The 22,667-nt window shown below is 30.9% G+C and overlaps 1 protein-coding gene across 2 annotated transcripts in view; it reads left to right on the forward strand.

Moving 5' to 3' along the window:
• LOC118186037 (zinc finger FYVE domain-containing protein 1-like) overlaps positions 1 to 22,667 on the forward strand; it is an 84,773-nt gene that overhangs the window by 16,724 nt on the left and 45,382 nt on the right. For both annotated transcript variants that reach the window (XM_035356025.2, XM_035356033.2), the window contains exons 3-4: positions 9,610 to 9,832; positions 21,674 to 21,885. In XM_035356025.2, the coding sequence (XP_035211916.1) occupies positions 9,610 to 9,832; positions 21,674 to 21,885 (435 nt within the window). The remainder of the gene's footprint in view (positions 1 to 9,609; positions 9,833 to 21,673; positions 21,886 to 22,667) is intronic.

Raw genomic sequence — 22,667 nt, forward strand, 5'->3', positions numbered from 1 at the left:
TGGAGAGGAAATAAGGGATTTACTGAAATCTCAGAATGTCGTTCTGGAGAATGCGATTATAGAACCGAGATTTAATATGAAATCAAATATGGGATGTCATTGGATCATTTCCTTGGACCCACAATCATTTAATCTGGTTATGAAAGACAAGAAAATTTATTTAAAATGGACAAGGCACCAGATTAGAGAATATAAAAGAGTTACCAGATGCTTCCAATGTTATGGTTTTGGACACACTAAAAATGCTTGTACAAAAACCTCTATTTGTAATAAATGCAGTTTAGAAGGTCACTCTCAAACTGAATGTACCACAACAGATTATAAATGTTATAATTGTACAATAGCAAATTCGAGATTTGGACTGGGCCTTAATACTAAACATGAAAATACATTTAAAGAATGTCCTTGTTATATTAGACAAGTTGATTTATTGACCAAAAAAATTGATTATGGCTTGTAAATCTCATACAATTAAAATTTGTCAAATCAATTTACATCATGCAATCAAGGCCACAGAAAAATTGAGAGTTGAGGTTACGGAAAGTGATACTGATCTGATCTGCATACAAGAACTTTATGTTTATCAAGGAAAGATATATGGTTTACCAATAAGTGCCAGAGCATATTATAATAAAGGTGAGAACATAAGATCTGGTGTCTTTGTATTCAATGAAAATTTATCCAGTTTACAAATTTATGCTTCTAAAGACACAGTTGCTGTTTTGGTGGATGGAAAAAGTCCTTTTCTCTTGATTACATGCTATTTTTCCCCGTCTGAAACTATTGATGATCATTTACGTTGTTTGTCTTCTTTGTTTGATAGATTTAAAAATACTTCATTAGTAATAAATGGTGATGTCAATTGTAAACATCCATTGTGAGGCCAAAACCACATGGATTCAAGGGGAGAAAAAATTAGCAGAATTTCTACTTGAAAATAACTTGGTTGTAAACAACAATAGAAACGGTTTTCCCACATACTCTTCAGTATTGGGAAATTCATGGATTGATATTACTGCTTCCAGATTGATTAAAGACATTGAGATATGTAATTGGCAAGTTTCTGATAAAATTAGCCTTAGTGATCATAATTATATTCATTTTGAGATTAGAAATGTGATAATTGATGATACACAAAATAACCAAATTAAGTTGAAGAGATTGAACTGGATTGCTCTAAAGGAGCTTATGTTTGAAAATTTTTCTGGCATTGAAATCAATGAAGATGTAGAATCTCAATTACATGAAATTAATTCTATCATATGTGACATATGTGAAAATGTTCGGTTTAATTATAACGATACAGGAAAAAAGAAAAACTATTCTCCATGGTGGAATAATGGATTAAATACTGAAAGGAAAAAAGTTCGAGCCTCTAGAAGAAGATTTCAGAATTCCTGTGGCGAAGATAGATTAAATTATAAAAAAAATTATTGTAAACATCTTGCAATATATAGAAAGAACATTAGAATTGCAAAGGAAAATCACTGGATTAAAATATGGGATAAATTGTCTCTGCAAAGTCCGTTTGGCATGCATTTTAAAATTGCCACAGATAAGCAGATGAATCCTGTCACTTTTACTGCTATCCGTAAAAGTAATGGTACTTACACAGAAAATATAGAAGATACAATAAAGGAAATTATGAACTTCCACTTTATGGAAGATAAAGAAGAGGAGGATGAAAGTGAACATCGGGATATCCGAAGGAAAATAAAAGTTGATTTGGAGTCTTTTAATGATGTTTTGTTTACTGCCGATGAGCTTTCTGCTGCTCTGGAGAGTATGAAAATGAATAAAGCTCCCGATCATGATAACATTCCTTTGGAAATTTATAAAGAACTTTATTATGTAAATAGGAAATTCATTTTGGATCTATTTAATATTTGTTTTCAACAGGGACATATTCCTGAGACATGGAAGATTGGCAAATTGGTTTTGCTTTTAAAACAAGATAAACCTCCTGAGCAAGCGGCTTCTTACAGGCCAATTTGTTTATTACCCACTTTGTGTAAAGTTCTCGATAAATTGATTAACAATAGGCTTGTTTATTTTCTTGGTAGCAATAATCTACTAAATGCAAATCAATATGGATTTACGCCAGGAAAAGATACTATCTTGGCAATTAATAATATTATTGACACTATAAGAATTAATAAGATAAAGAATTTACATACTACTTTGATTGCAATCAACATTAGCAATGCCTTTAATAGCTTATGGTGGCCCAGCATCAAATCAAGACTTCTAGATTTAAAATGTCCTCAAAACCTCTTCAATATTATTAATAGTTATCTAAATAATAGGAAAATTATTTACAGAAGAAATAATATAAATATCGAGAAATATTATAATAAAGGTGCTCCTCAGGGTTCTGTTTTAGGCCCTTCACTTTGGAACCTGGTGGCTGATACTGCCTTACAATTGAAATTTTAAAAGGATGTATTTTTGCAGGCTTATGCTGACGATTTTGTGTTGGTGATTTCTGGAAGTAATAGATTAGTTATAGAAGAAAAAGCAAAGAATGCTTTAGATAAACTTTATAACTGGTGTAAAGTAAATAAGCTGGATAATAAGATACTGGTGTAAACTGGTGTAAACTGCTCTGGAGAGTATGAAAATGAATAAAGCTCCCAATCATTTAGATTTAAAATGTCCTCAAAACCTCTTCAATATTATTAATAGTTATCTAAATAATAGGAAAATTATTTACAGAAGAAATAATATAAATATCGAGAAATATTATAATAAAGGTGCTCCTCAGGGTTCTGTTTTAGGCCCTTCACTTTGGAACCTGGTGGCTGATACTGCCTTACAATTGAAATTTGAAAAGGATGTATTTTTGCAGGCTTATGCTGACGATTTTGTGTTGGTGATTTCTGGAAGTAATAGATTAGTTATAGAAGAAAAAGCAAAGAATGCTTTAGATAAACTTTATAACTGGTGTAAAGTAAATAAGCTGGATAATAAGATACTGGTATAAACTGCTCTGGAGAGTATGAAAATGAATAAAGCTCCCGATCATACTGCCTTACAATTGAAATTTGAAAAGGATGTATTTTTGCAGGCTTATGCTGACGATTTTGTGTTGGTGATTTCTGGAAGTAATAGATTAGTTATAGAAGAAAAAGCAAAGAATGCTTTAGATAAACTTTATAACTGGTGTAAAGTAAATAAGCTGGATAATAAGATACTGGTGTAAACTGCTCTGGAGAGTATGAAAATGAATAAAGCTCCCGATCATTTAGATTTAAAATGTCCTCAAAACCTCAAAAAAATGTGAAATTTGAAAAGGATGTATTTTTGCAGGCTTATGCTGACGATTTTGTGTTGGTGATTTCTGGAAGTAATAGATTAGTTATAGAAGAAAAAGCAAAGAATGCTTTAGATAAACTTTATAACTGGTGTAAAGTAAATAAGCTGGATAATAAGATACTGGTGTAAACTGGTGTAAACTGCTCTGGAGAGTATGAAAATGAATAAAGCTCCCGATCATACTGCCTTACAATTGAAATTTGAAAAGGATGTATTTTTGCAGGCTTATGCTGACGATTTTGTGTTGGTGATTTCTGGAAGTAATAGATTGTAAGGAAGATAGAAAAGGATGTATTTTTGCAGGCTTATGCTGACGATTTTGTGTTGGTGATTTCTGGAAGTAATAGATTAGTTATGGAAGAAAAAGCAAAGAATGCTTTAGATAAACTTTATAACTGGTGTAAAGTAAATAAGCTGGATAATAAGATACTGATGTAAACTGGTGTAAACTGCTCTGGAGAGTATGAAAATGAATAAAGCTCCCGATCATGATAACATTCCTTTGGAAATTTATAAAGAACTTTATTATGTAAATAGGAAATTCATTTTGGATCTATTTAATATTTGTTTTCAACAGGGACATATTCCTGAGACATGGAAGATTGGCAAATTGGTTTTGCTTTTAAAACAAGATAAACCTCCTGAGCAAGCGGCTTCTTACAGGCCAATTTGTTTATTACCCACTTTGTGTAAAGTTCTCGATAAATTGATTAACAATAGGCTTGTTTATTTTCTTGGTAGCAATAATCTACTAAATGCAAATCAATATGGATTTACGCCAGGAAAAGATACTATCTTGGCAATTAATAATATTATTGACACTATAAGAATTAATAAGATAAAGAATTTACATACTACTTTGATTGCAATCAACATTAGCAATGCCTTTAATAGCTTATGGTGGCCCAGCATCAAATCAAGACTTCTAGATTTAAAATGTCCTCAAAACCTCTTCAATATTATTAATAGTTATCTAAATAATAGGAAAATTATTTACAGAAGAAATAATATAAATATCGAGAAATATTATAATAAAGGTGCTCCTCAGGGTTCTGTTTTAGGCCCTTCACTTTGGAACCTGGTGGCTGATACTGCCTTACAATTGAAATTTTAAAAGGATGTATTTTTGCAGGCTTATGCTGACGATTTTGTGTTGGTGATTTCTGGAAGTAATAGATTAGTTATAGAAGAAAAAGCAAAGAATGCTTTAGATAAACTTTATAACTGGTGTAAAGTAAATAAGCTGGATAAGCCAAGATAAAATGGCTATGATAACAATCCCAAAAGGCTCAAAATTAATCAGATTACCTTTATTGACATGGAATGGAAAAAGAATCTGCAGTGAAAAAACACTTAAATACTTAGGTATAATTTTGGATACAAATTTAAGTTGGTTGCCACATTTAACTAAATTGAAAGAAAAAATTTTTAAGATTATGAATAAGATGAATAGATTATTATGTATGGATTCTTTTAAAAGTAAAAGTATTTTAAAAGAGTTATACAAGAGAGGAATTGAACGAATAATCTTGTATGGCTCACCCGTTTGGTGGACTGGAACGGAAAGGGTGAGAAATAAATTGCTACAGATTCAGAGGGTTGCAATGCTACCCATTACGGGATGCTACAGAACAGTCTCTACCACCAGCCTACAGGTCTTAGCTGGGGTTATGCCTATAGACTTAGTAGCTGAAGCTGAAACGCTGATTTATAAAGCTGTTCATATGAAGAAGAATATAGATTATTGTGACCTGAAGATTTCTAATAGAGAAATTGATCCAAGACACTTCTTCCAACTGGTGTTGGTTTGGAATTATTCTCTGATGGCTCCGTGATTGATAAAAATGTTGGAGCAGCATTTGTTGCTTTTGCAAATAATAAATTTGTATATAAATCTAAATTAAGATTGAATAATAATTCAACTATTTTTGATGCAGAACTTATTGCCTTTGAATACGCCATAAGATGGGCTAATGAGGAAGAAAATGAGAAATATATTACAAATTGGGAGATTTCGGTGTTCACAGATTCCCAGAGCATCCTTAGAGCTCTTAATTCTAGAAAATGTTTATCTACAAAAGTAGATAAAGTCAGAAATTATATTCACAATATTAATTCAAAAATGAAATTACATATAAATTGGATAAAAGGACATTCGAATATTTATGGAAATGAAGCAGCAGATTCTGCTGCTAAGGAAGCATGCTATAATACAGATATTGATATCACGGTTCCTTTATCTCTTAATTATATTAAGAGTGTACTACATGACAAGATTCTCCACACATGGCAACAAAGATGGCATTATGACAAAACTGGACGAAAGGTTTATAAAATATTTCCTGTTGTCAAAGAGCAAAGATTAAGTTACAATAGATTGCTAAATCAATTGATAACAGGACATGGCCAATTTCCAGAATATCTAAAAAGGTTTCATGGGAAAGATATTCATTGCCGATGTGGTCAGGATGCATCTGGAGCATCTAATGGACATTACATTTGGGACTGTGCCTTAACGAAGGAAATTAGAGGAGAATATTTTCGAAATATATCTATAAATAATGAAAAATATCTATATAGCAATAATAAAGCTAAATTAGGACTTATAAAAATTATTACCAATTTGAATAATTATGTATATTTCGATCCTTATGTTTAGTTGCTTAAATTTTTGAGTTGAATTGCATAAATTATAATGTAATTTGTATACATACAATGTATAATTTACTGAAAACTGTAAATGCTTATTGTTCGTTAAGCTAGGCAATATTTGTATTTTATAATTGTTGTTTAGGTTAGCAATTGTCTTGAGTTCAATTTAGTCATTTTATATTAAGAAATAGGTGGTTTCTATTCTGAATGAAGGTCGAGATGACCCGTTGGCGGCGCCGACACATCTCCAGCGGAGGATGAGTTTTTGGATAAGTAGTCCTTATTCTGTTGTAGTGTTTCTTTCAGTTTGTTTCTTTTAAATTGCCGGTTGTGCCAATTTTGGCGGTACGGCTTATTTTCTTAGATTAGATTAGATTTCTCCCTGTTAACCATCTCATCAGCATGTCTTCTCCACAAGAGCTTATTATCAAAGAAGACGCCAAGGTAGCGAAAAACATCCACTTGAATTGAACTTTGACCACCGTAGGCAATGTTGAGTTGGGAAAGTTTTGTTGACAAAGCTGCCATACATTTTTTAGGATTAACAGTTTTCAAGATTTTCATTGGACCAAGTATCCAAGATCTTTAAGGCATCATTTATAGACTTATTAAAAGGAGTAATGTCGCTTTCTGTAGTGTAGATAACTATGTCATCGGCAAATGCTAGGCATTTGATGCCTGGTACCTCCAACAATTTAGTAATCACTATATTAATCATGTTATTAAACATGGTACAACTAATTACAGCTCCTTGGGGGAGCCCATTTTGGAGAACATACCTGGATAAAAAGGATTGATATTTAACTCTGGCTATTTATTGGGATATTATCGATTTAAACTAATTTAGCATACTTTCCTTGACACCAGCCAATATCATATTCTCAACCAGTTTTTTATACCAGATTTTATCATAGGCATTTTTAAGGTCTACATACATAATAAGTGTGGATTGTTTTCTATGAAATCCATCTTTAATACATTGTAAAAGGAATGCTGCCTGTTCCATAGTATTACGTTTCATATGGAAACTAGCCTGAATGTCCGAGAGGATCTTATTGTTCTCCAGATAGAAGTTTATTTTTTCCATTAATTTAAAACAAGTGTTTGTTACAGAAATTTGTCTGTAGCTTGACTGTCAGTTGGCTTTACAGATTTCCGGACAGGAGTTATTCTAGCTCTTTTCCTTTCTGAGGGAACACACGATTTCCAAGTAATGCCATAAAAAGTGAGAAGAGTTTGGCCTTTTTTACCCAGTTTAGTGAAAAGTTCACTGGGCAAATCATCAGGTCCAGGGCATTTACCCATTTTTGCCTCATGCATAGCTCTGGGGAGCTCGTCGAGAGTAAAATCACTGTTAAAACGAAGTTTGTAGTCATATTCAAGACATCCAGGGGGCAGCTGATAAAGAGGTCTAATCCTTTTTTTTTTTTTTTTTAACAGGAAAGTCTGCATAGTGAGCGTAAAATTTGGCAAAGGCTAAGGCTTTTTCTCTGTTGGTATAATGATATCTTCCATTTCTAACCAAAGGTTAACTTTTAGTTTCATTTTGTTCATTATTTAACCCTCTGAGCGTTACGACTGACTTTATCCAGTCATCAGAAGTTTAGCTACTTGGCATATCTTAGCTTACAATTTAAGATATTTTGCTTTCTTAATTTCATTAATAATGGAAATATCATCTTAATGAATGTAAGTTTAGGAAAATACAGTCTAAAATAAGTAATTATACAAACTCCATTAATAAATGCTATTTAAATACCGGTGGTCATGACAGATCTAAAATCCTGCGCCGCTCAGAGGATTAGGGAACATTGAGCCCAAACACCATCTCTTCTGAAGTCCAATGCCAAAGCAAAATCTTTAAAACACTTTCTTTTTGCTCCTTTAATAGCTTTAAGGACTGCCTATGAACAATGAAGAGTTACATTTGATTTTAAGTTAGCCGAAAGCTCAGCTTGTAAACGGGCACCAAATGTTTATAATTTCTCATTTTTCCTCAAGGAATTAAGGCTTGGGTACAAACACAAATAGACTTTGTAAAGTCTCTATTTTTTTCTGGTTTTGAAAAGTCAAGCTTATTCACGTCAAGAGGTTTGTCAGTCAAATGAGCATACTTTGGACAATCAGCCTTTTTTAGATTTTATTTACGAAAAGGATCTGTATTAGTATAAGAACACTGAGAATCAAGGGTACGAGATATCTTCAGGAGTTTATGTCCATATCCACTGCAGGACTCCAGAAGGTCAAATGTAATTTTTTTTTTGACAAATTAATGCATGAGAAGCCAAGATCAGTGTTTGTCTTTTCTCCTTTTTGTATTCTTTAAAGAAGAGAAAAGTATATCCTTTAGACTGATGAAGATCAAGAGTAGAAGAGTCAAGGAAGTCCTCCAAAGTCCTACCAGGAGGGGTTTGATTGCTTGTAACCTCATTTGCAAGAGTGGCAATTGAAGTCTCCAACAATTATGTTTTTTACATCAAGAGCATTTTCCAGGATAGAGATATTAGGTACATTACCAGAAAAAATATAAAGTCCTGTGCTACATTGCTAATCCTGTGATAATCCTAAAATCGAAACTTTAAAAAAATAAATATCCTTAAAAATAATGGATTAATTTTTTGTTAAAAACGTTGTTTTTTAAGATGGCTGGCAAATGTAAATAAATACATTTACTAAGAGTATAAAATGCTAAAGTTAAATCCTGTTCATAACCAGAAGGGTTATGAACAAAAACTAATTTAGTTTACAACGATCCCTTCCATACGTTTAGCTCAACTGCTTCTAGTTTGTCGACTTGCACTGAGTGAAGGATTTTGAAAGGGCAGGTATTAGTACTTTTAACGTCTAAACTAGTGCTGGAGGCAACTTAATGGGATCTTTGTAATATGTAAAGATTAAAGTTTTAGTATTCTAAATATTCTAGAAGGTCAATAGAAGCACCAGCCTACGTGATAGCAAATACATCGCAATTCCCTCTAGCTGCAACAGTTTTAAATTCAGTAACTTTAGTACTAGACAAGCCGACTGCACTCCAGAAAAGGTCTGAGGAGGCTGCTGTGTTGAAAACAATTCTGTTTAGGCTGCACTGATGATTGCTGTTACTCCTTTGCACTACCCAGGAGGCACGTGTAGCTTAGTTTACTATGGACGCGAGTAACACTACCTCCCTGATTGGAATCTCAATACAGCGGAATTAATATTAACCCTCTCAAAATGGTAATTTTAATGGAAAATAATGTGAAAGTACCAATGTGCAATTAAATTGCATACAAGCTGATGCTAATATATAATTTTCTCAAAAATGTAAAACATCTGGAGCTTTTCTCAGCTATGATATACAAGTTTTACACGATTTGGTAAAAGTTTCAGTTTGGCAGTTCTATAGTGTTAAGAAGTAATACATCTCATTTTAATATTGACAAAAAAAGAGCTGTCAGTAGTTAATTGCAATTTTTGTATAATTTATTATGGTACTTTGATTTAATTTAACACTGCATATTTAATGTATATGCTTTTATATCATAAAGAAGAATTTCTGTTACATAATATTTTTTATCAGTTTTAAATGTTTTTTATGTTACCTGTATCTTGAATTGTATAACAGTGGTGTTAGAATGGATATTATATTTTTTTATATCTTAGGTTTTAGCAATCTCTGATGTTGTGATCTATCGAACACGTGCTGAACGTCTTCACAATGATATGTTTTCCTTTCTTGGTGATGCCTCAGCAGCCTATACGAAGCATTTCTCTCAGGAGTTAGAAGAAGCATGTGCTCGCTTTCATGTAGATGGGCCAATGTCGATATTAGGACCATCTGTCATTATATTTCATGAAACACAACATACTAATGTTCTTTCCAAAAGTAAGTTTTATGTTCTTTATTTTTAAACACATTTATTACAGCTCAGGATATAAATGCTCTTCAACGTCTTTTTGTTCAGCTCTTTTTTTGTCTGTATTACGTGACACTGAGGCTAACAGAATATTTTTCAGTTTTGATTAGCTGATTTATATGATCCTTTGTGTGTATTTTATTCATTTGTATTCATATTAAAAAGTTAAATACTTTGTTTTTTGTTGTATTATTAATGATCTTGGTAAATTTAATTACTTAATATTTGCCTTTAATGAAAGTGTTAAAATTATTACCATACAAAGTCTGAGTTGTGGACTCATTGAGACTTCTGTGATTCCAGATTATAGATCATCAGTATAAATCTAAGGTTCTACTTTGGTAGACAGTTGCATGGATTTTTGGCGATTTACATTGGCGCGGTTTTTACAGTCATCAGCCATCTTGAAAAATGCTGTTTTTGCGTAGTTCACGCATAGTAAAGTATTCGAAACTTTAAAAAAATAAATATCATTAAAAATAATGGTTGATCTTTGGATTATGGTAACTTGGCGATTTTTTGGCGAAAATTTGGCAACCAACTCTGCTACAGCAACCCTCTTTTTTTTCGCCGCCATTTTGTGTTCACGAAGTAAAGACATGTTTCTTTTCTTTTTATTTACTGAACACTTTTTCCAACAATCTATTAGCCGAATTACACTTATGCTAGAAATTTTACGTAGCAAAACTGCTTAATCATGACAAACATTAACTGCAAAATAGGGAAAAAGTGCACAATCGCAAACTCCTTACGCGTTTTTCAGAATAGCACATACACATAAACCATTTACACGTCGACTTATTTTTACTTAAAAAAAATCCCAGAATTGCACAAAAATGACATTGCACACACTCTTAACTTTATCCATCTACACTGCTATTTTCTCATAAATTACAAAAATTTGCACGAAAATGCAAAAAAATTCTGTGAATCTTTAAACTCGGTAAAAAGCACATATATGAAATTACCTGATCACGAAAAAGGATATACCCTTTCCAAGGATGAACATTTCCACATATAAAATAAATAAAATATCCAAAAACTTTTACCTCTAAATTATCTATTATATTATAAACGTCACCAACGAATTCATACCGCAAACATTACAAATGGTTAGAAATACTTAGTGTCAAATATTTAAATTATTTCCATACACGTTTACTTCAACTGAAACGTATACGAAATTCCTACAAACATAAAATTCACAAAATAACTATCATTTAATTTAAATATCACTAAACCATGTACACGTCGACTTATTTTTACTTAAAAAAACATCCCAGAATTGTACAAAAAGGGCATTGCGTACACTCTTCACTATATCCATATACGGAACTACTCTGATATGTGCCCTCAAGTCGCCAAAAGTTTTTGGCAAGAAACTTCACGCTGCCATATTACTATTTAAATTTTTTGTCTACATTTTGAACTTTTAGCCTAAAATGTCTCCAAAAACGCGGTTTTCGCACATGCAAAAACTACGTTTTGAACACACAATTTAGCTAAAAATCCGAAACAAAAACAAAAAATTTAGATAGCAAAACCATAAAGTTTCTAACCAAAAATATTTGACAAGAATCCATGTACACAGCGACATGTTTTAACTTGAAAAAAAAACATCTACGAATTGCACAATGTAGGTAATGAATGAAACGTTTGATCTTTACATTATGGTAACTTGGCGTTTTTTTGGCGAAAATTTGGCGACCAACTCTCCTACAGCAACCCTCTATTTTTTTTTCCCGCCGCCATTTTGTCTTCACGAAGTAAAGACATGTTTCTTTTCTTTTTATCTACTGAACACTTCTTCCAACACTCTACTAGCCGAATTTCACTTATGCTAGAAATTTTATCTAACAAAACTGCTTAATCATGACAAATATTCACTGCAAAATTGGGAAAAAGTGCACAATACCATACTCCTTACGCGTTTTTCAAAATAACACATACACATAAACCGTGTACACGCCGACTTATTTTTACTTTAAAAAAAATCCCAGAATTGCACAAAAATGGCATTGAGCACACTCTTCACTATATCCATGTACACTGCTTTTTTCTCATAAATTAGAAAAATTTCACGAAAATACATGACAATTTTCTCAATCTTTAAACCCGGTAAAAAGAACATACATGAAATGACCTGATCGCGAAAAAGTAATGAACATTTCCACATATAAAATAAATAAAATATCCAAAAACTTTTACCTCTAAATCATCTATTACATTATACACGTCACCAACAAATTCATACCGCAACCATTACAAATACTTAGTGTCAGATATTTAAATTATTTCCATGCACGTTTACTTCAACTAAAACGTATACCAAATTCCTACAAACATAAAATTCACAAAATAACTATCATTTAATTAAAATATAATTAAATTCAAAAACACTACTTAAAATATAAATGAGCACATACATTAAATTAATACATATATAAAAACCCATTTCGAATTCACTTTAGTTACGGCCATGGGATCCAAAAATTCACGAACACTGTTTCACACAACACAGAATAAAGCCAAATACAAAATTTCCAGATTTTTTCCCGATTTCCCCCCTTTTCCGATTAAAGAACCGTAATTCGTCCATTAATATCACATGACATATCCCATGATCTTTCATTTCCCTCACACAAAATAATGCGTAATCGGAACTGAGTACTGCTCACATTATTACCGAAGTGCCAGGTAGTAACCTTTATCGCCTCCAAAATGTCGCCAAACTACCAGTTACCATATTGTAAAGATCAGCCAATGAAACTAAAAACTACGCACACCTTGCTTTAATAAATTAACATAACAACAATAAATTTCAAAGAATACCATGTACACAGCATCCTGTTTAAACTTAAAAAAAATTCTACGAATTGCACAATTTAGGCAAGGAAGGAATCTACGATCTACGCACTCCTCGCTTTAATAAAATAACATAACAACAATAAATTTCAAATAATACCATGTACACAGCGTTCTGTTTCAACTTTAAAAAACATCTACGAATTCTACAGTCTAGACACTAAACAACAAAATAAACTAAAATAAATTTCAAACAATTTGAAAAAACAACAATAACGACAGAAATTCATATTAAAGAACTAATGAACATAACATTCTACAAAATAAGAACAAGGATAAAATAAAATGCACTTACCACGAATTAATGCGTTTTCGAATAGCAGAGATATAAATTTCATACCGCCTTTAACACGCCGCCACGTAATCACTATCGTATTTACATGACAGCCAGACACACTATCCAGAAAATTTATACTATGGTTCACAAATAAATAAAATCACATCCCTACTTCTATCATGCACTGCCATTAAAAATTATCTCCCAGACCCTCTTTCCACACTTCCAAATACCCTCTACCCCTCAACTGGATAGCCGCAATCATATTTCCTTTTGCCGAACTTCAATTCAACTACTACCATTTTATCTTTCCCTCCCATCTTCTCAGACACAGAGGCGAACCAACAAACTCCAGCGAAAGATTTTTCAACGTCAACAGGGTTGCCATAGAACACGAAATTGCGCCAAAAACCAGCGCAGAACACATATCGCCACATTTGGTGAAATTAGGGCGTATATTAGAGTTGTACCCCATACACACTGCCTTTTTCTCATAAATTAGAAAAATTTCACGAAAATGCATGAAAATTTTGTGAATCTTTAAATCCAGTAAAAAGAACATATATAAAATTACCTGATCGCAAAAAGTATATACCCTTTCCAAAGATGAACATTTCCACGTATAAAATAAATAAAATATCCAAAAACTTTTACCTCTAAATTATCTATTATATTATAAACGTCACCAACGAATTCATACCGCAAACATTACAAATGGTTACAAATACTTAGTGTTAAATATTTAAATTACTTCCATGCACGTTTACTTCAACTGAAACGTATACCAAATTCCTACAAACATAAAATTAACAAAATAACTATCATTTAATTAAAATATCGCTAAAACATGTACACGTCGACTTATTTTTACTTAAAAAAACATCCCAGAATTGCAATTGCACAAAAATGGCATTGCGCACACTCTTCACCATATCCATGTACACTGCTTTTTTCTCGTAAATTAGAAAAATTTCACGAAAATGCATGAAAATACTCAATGTATTCTACTCAAATGTATTCCAAAATACTGCAAACATATAACTCACAAAATCACGATCATTATATTAAAATATAATTAAATTAAAAAACACTACTTAAAAAATAAAAAAGCACATACATTAAGTTAATAAAAATTAGATTACAATCCTAATCTCTTTAAACTAAATCATTGCTAATAACAATTTTCCAATAATATCATATTAATTTATTTAGTCCTTACATTTAGAACAATGCATAAAAATAATATCCTCAAATGATTAAAAATACTAACTTACCTAATCTTCAGAATCTTCATTATGTGGCACGCACACTTCTACTACAGTCAAAAGTCGTTAATTCGGACACCCATAATTCGGAATGATCTATAATCCGGACCTCAAAACTAAAAACTTTTTGCGCATGTGCCGCGTTGACACATGCGCAGAGGCGTTTACGTGTGTGCGTAAGAGCTTTTACGACTGCGCATATGAGTGTGTGCAAGTGCAGAATACGTTTTCGCATGCGCGTTTTATGTAAAATGGACGTATAAGCTAAAATTATCTAATTATCTATTTCAGTTAATGTTGATGATTGCGTTGTTCCTTAATTTTCGAATTAGATCCGGCTTATTATTTTTTGCAGACTGTAAGAGCAATTTTATAAAAGTAAGCTTAAACTTTCGATTATATCAAATAGAATTTCCGATATATATTTGTTAATATGTAAAGGATCTAAAGCGAAAGTATGTTTTGAAATCCGAAATCTGTTTATCAATTTCACGCTGCTCGGCGGGGGAACGCTGCGGCGGGCGCGTAATGAATTGGAAGTTGATCTGTCAGCACTATCCTTATCTTCAGCGCAGATGTTTTTATTTTATTTGGCTTATAATTGAAGATCATGTTTTTATTTTATTTGGCTTATAATTCCTTACCAAATGTAGTATTTCATCTCGATATGCTCCGTCTTTGATATGATTTAAAACAAGTTCCTCGTCATTATAATTCGCTTCCGATAGCGAAGAAAAGTGGCAGAGGTTATTGAAAACGAAAAAAAATCGTCGGTGTTCTTGACACAGCAATTATAGGACTTGAACAGCGGAACTTTGTAACTGAACAAGAAACTATGTCTGTTTAATAGAATTAAAGAGAAAGTATTATCACATGAAACGAAGCAAAACTTAAACAACTTACATTGAAAGAAATGTTTATTTAAGTAAACATATAAATATTAAGCTTTTTCTTTTTGCAAATTTTGATACCCTTTAGATCATAACTGTTCTTTATTTCATAAATTACGGTTTCATATTTTTAATTTTAGAATTTCTGCATGCCATCTTACGAGATTTAAACTGATAATCTATAATCCGGAAAAATCGATAATCCGAAATCGCCGAAGTCCTGACGAGTCTGGATTAACGACTTTTGACTGTATTTCACACAACACACAATGAAGCTTAATACAAAATAATATTGTACTACAGTTTTCCAAATTCCCCCCCTTTTCCGATTAAAGAACTGTAATTCGTCCATTAATGTCACATGACATATCTCATGATCTCTCATTTCCCTCACACAAAATAATGCGTAATCGGAACTGAGTACTTCTCACATTATTACTAAAGTCCTAGGTAGTAACTGTTATCGCCTCCAAAATGTCGCCAAGTTACCAGTTACCATATTCCAAAGATCAGCCAAAATAATGGATTAATTTTTTGTTGAAAATGTTGTTTTTTAAGATGGCTGGCAAATGTAAGTAAATACATTTACTAAGATTATAAAATGCTAAAGTAAGGTTAAATTATTACTTTCATATAATAGAATAAAAACACTGCAATGAAAACATTGCAACCAGCATTTAATTGGAATAAAATATTACTTAAATTGAATATTGAATTTAAAACATCATACCAACGTTTAAAAGAATTCAAATGCTTTAAAATAAGTTTTAAAGGATATAATTATTTATAATTTTAAAGGATATAAATATTTAACATTAAAACATATGTGGCAATAAATATCTCAGGAATTTTTTAAAACAGTGTATTAATGTTTTAATAAAAATTGAAGTGTACAATTATAAAGTAAAAGAATATGTACTTATATTTTTTTAAAGTATTTTACCTGTTGTATGTTGATAAGTAACAGAAAAAAAAAAGATCTTCATCTGTGATCCACATCTCTCGCACTTCATTGAAGAAGCAATTAGCGAGGTTTCCTCCAAAAATTTAAAATAAATTTCCTCTGACCCTTGTAAAAATAAATAAATCTTTGATTAGGAAAGCCAAGTTGGCCAAAATAAGGTCTCAAACAGCAATTTTTACTTCCTTGTACGAAGTAAAATGGAAGTATTGTAATCGCGAAAAGTTTCAGGCAGCATATTTCACAGAAAATATCCATTTTGACCTCTATCGAATGCAATTTAACGATGTTTTTGCGTGATATCTGTACGTAAGGACAGAATAAAATACTCTTTGCCTTCAAAAAATTATAAAACTGCTTTAAAATTAATTCTGAAGAGAATTTTTTGTGGCGTCTGTACGAACGTATGTACGTATGTATCTCACATAACTCAAAAACGAGTAGCCTCAGAGCGTTGAAATTTTGTATATAGGACTGCTATAACATGTAGATGTGCACCTCGTATTTTGGTTGCAGTTGGCCACATCAAACGTATATATATATATATTTATGTATATATCCACTCCCAGCTCAGTGATCTCAGTTTCTTTACTCTTATATGTTTGTAAATTGTACATTTTTTGCTTTAAAAATGATTGTATTATGTTGTTTTTATCTTACAGTTAAGGTTTTTATGCCTTTAGTAAATTTGTATGCAATATTTTTAGAATTATCAACAATTTTAAAGTTGTCTAAATGCCGCTAAGCCTTTTTTTTTTATGGCGGCCATTGATGACATTTGAAACAGGAGACTAGTGGATTTGTTGCCAGTCTAGAGAAACTTAGCTTTGCAACAACAAAGATAACACATTCATTTATTATTGCCAATTAAATCGTGCTTAATTCTTTGTGGAATTTTTTCGAGGAAATAAGTGTTTAAGATTTACTTCGTAATTTTTAATATAGATATTTTGAGTTTTTATGTATTTTTGATTTCTCGCGAAGTGAGAACTGAATTAATTAAATGAGAAATACTCAATCGTCTGTAAAAAACTGTTTCTTTTTTGTTTTGTTTGCTTAATTTCTTTTATACATCATTCTAGCTTTATTATAGTATTTGAATAGAACATGTGGCAACGATTAGATAGTTCTATTCTTTAAATGATATAAATTTTGTGCATTATGAGTTATAATATGAACGAAATATATAAGTTAACAGTTAACTTAGTTTCCGTTATATAATTACTATATAAGTTAACTGGTATATAATTATTAATACTGTTAAGTGAATCTAGCGCCAGAGTGTCGCTATGGTAAACAAATACTAGAGTGAATTTTAAAGAATGCATTTATTCTATTGTGGTTTATGCGCTGTCGGCGAAGTAGATTTAATTCAATCCAATAAGTTTAAATGAAATGCAAGAAAAAATGCGTATAATTCAATATTCTGTACAAGAAAGTCATGTGGTGTACACATCAGATTTTTTATTCCGATAGCAATAATTCTTGGTCAATCAATAATTTTCTATAAGCATACAAAGTTCAAAAACATAAAAATTTCCAAAAGTGTCCACAATTTTGGCCACCACTGTATAGTTTATTATTCTAGTATCTTTCAAAAAACCAAAGAAATATATTGTATGTTTACAAATCTGTTATTTTAATCTGCAAAATATTCTTACATTGCAATTATAATAGTAGTTGTCTGTGTTTAAATAAATATCTAATAAGCTAAATAATAATCATGTAAATCTCTAAAATATCTGTGGCTGTTATTAGTGTAAAATACACTTATACATGTTTTTCAAGAAATTCTGTTCTTAATTTAATGTTATCTACTTCATAACTTGTAGGGAGTTAGTTTAATTTTCAAAATTGTTTTATGTTAAGAATTAAATTGAATTTAATAATAGTGCATAATACACACTTCTGTTAGTTTCTTAAATGGATAATTGCTTTTTATTCTTTTTTTTTTTTTTTTTTTTTTTTGTGTGTGTGTGTGTGTGTGTGTGTGTGTGTGTGTGTGTGTGTGTGTGTGTGTATGTGTGTTTGCTGATAGGTCTTTAATTTTTTCTTTGATGGTCCTTAAAAGTCCTTAATTTTCATGTAAGGAAATGTGTATGAACCCTGTACAAGAACAAAAAAACTCTAAATTCTGTAATAAATAATAGATATGGGGTTTGATATATATATGAGATTCATTCCTTTGTGCTGGTAAGCCTGTGTTTACAAAAGCAAGGATTTTTATTTTAGGTTCAGTTCTTTTTTTGATAGAATATATTAACAGTATTTGAGGTTTTCTGATTTTTCTATATAACTTAAATTAGCAGTATTAACTACTATAAAAATTAGTGATGTTATTTTAATAGTGTAAGAAGTTTAGAATTTTCATATTAAATACAGTTTTTTTTAACACAAAATAGACTGACACTTTTGATGGTTCTAGGATTATCTAATGTGTAACTTAATATATTTTAAAATATGCATCTCACTAGTCAGATGTTTCCATTAGTTTTTTATTTTATTACCAAGCTGTTTGTTATCTTTGAATTTTATTTGTAGTAATTATTAGATTATGGCTGTTATAAAAGTCATTGATGTTGTTTTAAGATAAATTTGACATAGATGAGGAGATAAATGTAGTAGACACTGTAGAGACATTAGGATTTTTTTGAAAGCAGGCAAGATGAAAAATTAGCAACCGCCTTCGCCGGGAATCGAACCACGGACCTGTGGAATACCGGCCCAGCGTGCAGAACCACTACACTAGGAAGGTACACTATGAAGGGAGGAATGCCTTATAGTACCTAATGTGATTCCTGTTAATGCTATCATTCAGATCTTGTTATGAGATTACAATTAAGTCTAGGCAGTTTTTGTATGAAAACATGAAAAATATACTGCTTATTGTGATTAACAATTCAGTTAGTGTCATCAAGATATAATAGAATGAATTTCTCAAACTAAAGTAAGTTCTCCAAATAATGTGAAAATAAAGTTTAAAAATTCCCAGATATCTGAAACGTTTTCAGTAACCTTTCCACTAAATGTAAGCAAAGCAGATGCTTAAGATTTTTGACATAATTGTTTTTTAAACTCCTCTTGTTTGGTTAGGCACTGATTTAAAACTAGAACCACTTCTTAATCTTTTAGCATACAAATAGTTATTATGAATATGTAAGGGACATATGATGCTTTTATGCACTATTAACACTACATTTTTATGGCATATCTTAGAATTTAGACTATGCTTACCAATCATACATATATTATCAATTATTACGGTATGAAATAACAATTTTTGACTGTTTTAATGAATCAGAACATAGTCATTCAGTCAATTTAAATAATGTATGCAGTAATTCAGTATGTTTCATACTAACAGTTGAACACATACTCTCTTCTTATTCAACATTAATTATTAAACATAATGGTTATTAAGGTAATTAAATATAATTCAATTTCTGTCTTCTTATTTTTACGTATATATAACTGGAAATTATCTTCATCATGTGGATACTCATATGTCAGTTGGTTTTTTTTTTTTTTTTTTTTTTTACTAATTTTCAACTGTTTGTTCATGTATAAATATATTTCTGAACAAAATGATTAATTAGTGCCATTTGTAGGTTTTCTAGTGCATTATTCATGGTCATTTTTAATGGAAATGAAAATAATCTAAAGTCAGAATTCAGATAACTCAAATCTTGAGATCTTTACAACAAGTACAGATAATGTTTGCACATTTTTTAGACAACTTTGCTTTGCTATAAAAAAATTGCCTGCTTGGAATTTTTTTAATGCAGTTATATTTCCCAAAGTGTAAATTATCATATCCTACTTGAAAATTTTGTTTTTATGTAAAATGGCACTTTCAAAGAAGTAGTGGACAGAAAGCTATGTTTGTGCTCTTTCCAAAAAAAATTATTTGTATTTAGTTATTAAAAAATGCTGTGAAAGCTATGACTTTTCAGTATCTCAAGCAACAATATATAATATTATCAATAAGAAAGGGGGGAAATGTCAGAGTTTGGCTTCAAGGAGAAAATTGTTCAAAGTACATATCGAAGGAGAAAACAGAATGTTTCGAATCTTGCAAAAGTAAGAACTTTAATGTTAAAAGAAAATCTGCAGAGTCAAAGGACAGTTGAATAATCATTATGATGTTCATTGTCAATAAACAAAGTGATTAATGCTGATTTATATCTTAAAAAGGCAAAAAAACATAATGTGTATTGTCTTTCTTCACAACATATCACCGAAAGCAGAATGAGCTCCAGAATTCTCTATGAGAAACAATTATTCAAGCAAAAATGGAAAAATGTGGTCACAGTACATGAATCTTAGTTATATTTAAATGACTGCAATAAAAAGAGATCCATTTACTATCATAAAAGAGAAGAAAAAAATCTTAGAATATTATTCAAAGAATCTAAGGAAAGTTTTTCAAAGAGATTTATGATTGTTGTAGGTTTTTGTTGTAATGACAAATATAAATTAAAAACAGTGCAGAAAGCTATTAACTCCTCATATTATCAGGAACATATTTTATATCAAATTTTCAAATATGAAATAACTTTTCTTTACTGACAGTGCCATCAATTAGTAGAACTGCATCAAGACAAAGCAAGCAGCCACAAGTCAAAATCCACTGTTAATTTCCTGGAAAAAATGGAACAAGAAACAGGTGTCAAGACCGTACTCTTCACTCATATCCCCACTAAATCTCCTGAAGTATCATCCACAGATTTTTGCACATTTGAACTTTTATGAGTTAAATATGGATAAAATACCTCTTTTAATACTAAAAAAGGCTTTATTATCTTGGAAATTATGCTGTAGAAAGATAGTGAAGATATCAAATAAAACATATAAAAAAAAAATAATAATCTGTAAATGCAATGAAAATCATCTAAAAAATGTGCAAACAGCCTCTGTACATAATCAGAATGCCTTTGCAGATGCATAAAATTGCTTCGGGGCTGCCAGTTTGAGACCACTGCTTTAAACTACATAAAATAAAAATAACAGAAGAAAGTATCAGGCTAAACTAAGGTCAGGAAAAATTTAAATAGTGTTATTTAATTCAGCACTTACCTTCTTATTTTGCTTGTTCATTTCAAACTAGCATTAAGTACTATGAACCAACCTTTTGATATCGGTTGAAACGAATAAAAAATGTCTAAGGAAAAGAGCTGCAACAAAGGGAGAAACGAGAATGAAGCAAGCCATTGTTTAAGTTCTAGTTGATAGGACTTGCAGGCAAAAGCCTTGCTCTTTTTCATTTCATTTTTGATAGAAATTTGTGTCATCCTGTTTTTATTATATAGAAATGTAGTCAATATTTTATCATTTCTTTTTTTCTTCTTTTAAAATTTTATTATTATTATTATTATTATTTCTAATTTGCATACTAGTGGTCATTTTTATCTTTTTAACTTTTCTAAATTTCAGAATGTTGTTAAGAAGTATCAGTATAGCATTTGCTTTACAAAAGGCTTTTCAGTGTTTAAAATGTTTTGCAAACATTATTTTCTTGACCATTTTTATAATGAAATTATCTTTTTCCACAGATGATAGTGTAGAACCTGAATTAATTTTACGATCCAGATTTCAAGAACTTGGTTTAAAAGTAGATGCATTCAGTAGTATTGAATATTTAGGAACATGTAGCAACTCTGGTCCAACTGATTTTGTTCAACTGAGAAGGAGAGTTGAAAAACATATACAGAATTCTGCTGTTCGAGTACCTCGAGCACCTGCTGTCATTTTCAAAGTTTTAAAAGTAAGAAAAATATGTACAGTTTGTTGAAAATATTATTACTATTTATTTTTTATCTTATTTATAGTATTTTAGCAGAAGATCCATAGCCTTTGTTCGTACATAAACTTTTCATTTCATGAATTTATATTTCATGCTGTAAGCAGAGTTTACATTCTTCTCTTCAATTTAAAACCTAACAAAATGGTACAGGTAGCATTGCTTTTGCCTATGGTTAATACTTTAATTTATGTCAGTGGTTCTCAACCTTTTGACTAAACGCATACCATCTAAACAAAAATTTGAAAATCTTTAATACCAGCACTACAAAGTACTACTTCCACCACAGCTCTTGAACGAAGCTCAGATCGCATAAATTTACAAGTGTTAGAGCTCAATCGGGATATTGGGGTTTTAATTTTTTATTTAATAGTTAAAAATACTTTGTTTACCATTTGTATTTCTCTTGCATAGCATCAATTTTTTTCAAAAACAATTTTTAGTTTTCTTGCTTGGCTTGCAAAATTTTTTAAACAACATGATATAGCAGCATTTTTCATAAACATTTTTGCAATAACAAATCATTACAACTTTCAGAATCCACATTAAATTAACTCCATTTCAATATATATGCATAATAAATTTAAAGCATCTGAAGTTTAAATTAAATTGGAATCAAAGCAAGGCAATTCCTTTACAACATTGCATTTAATAATGCTTAAGTAAATCAATGGAATCCCGATGGGAACTAGCACAAGGTCTGCGATTTGTAATTTGTACCTTTTCACCAAAGAATTTCTTTTCCA

This window comes from Stegodyphus dumicola, chromosome 3 (assembly GCF_044657685.1).
Source record: "Stegodyphus dumicola isolate Sdum_Otavi_A_Nest chromosome 3, ASM4465768v1".
Lineage (NCBI taxonomy): Eukaryota > Metazoa > Arthropoda > Arachnida > Araneae > Eresidae > Stegodyphus > Stegodyphus dumicola.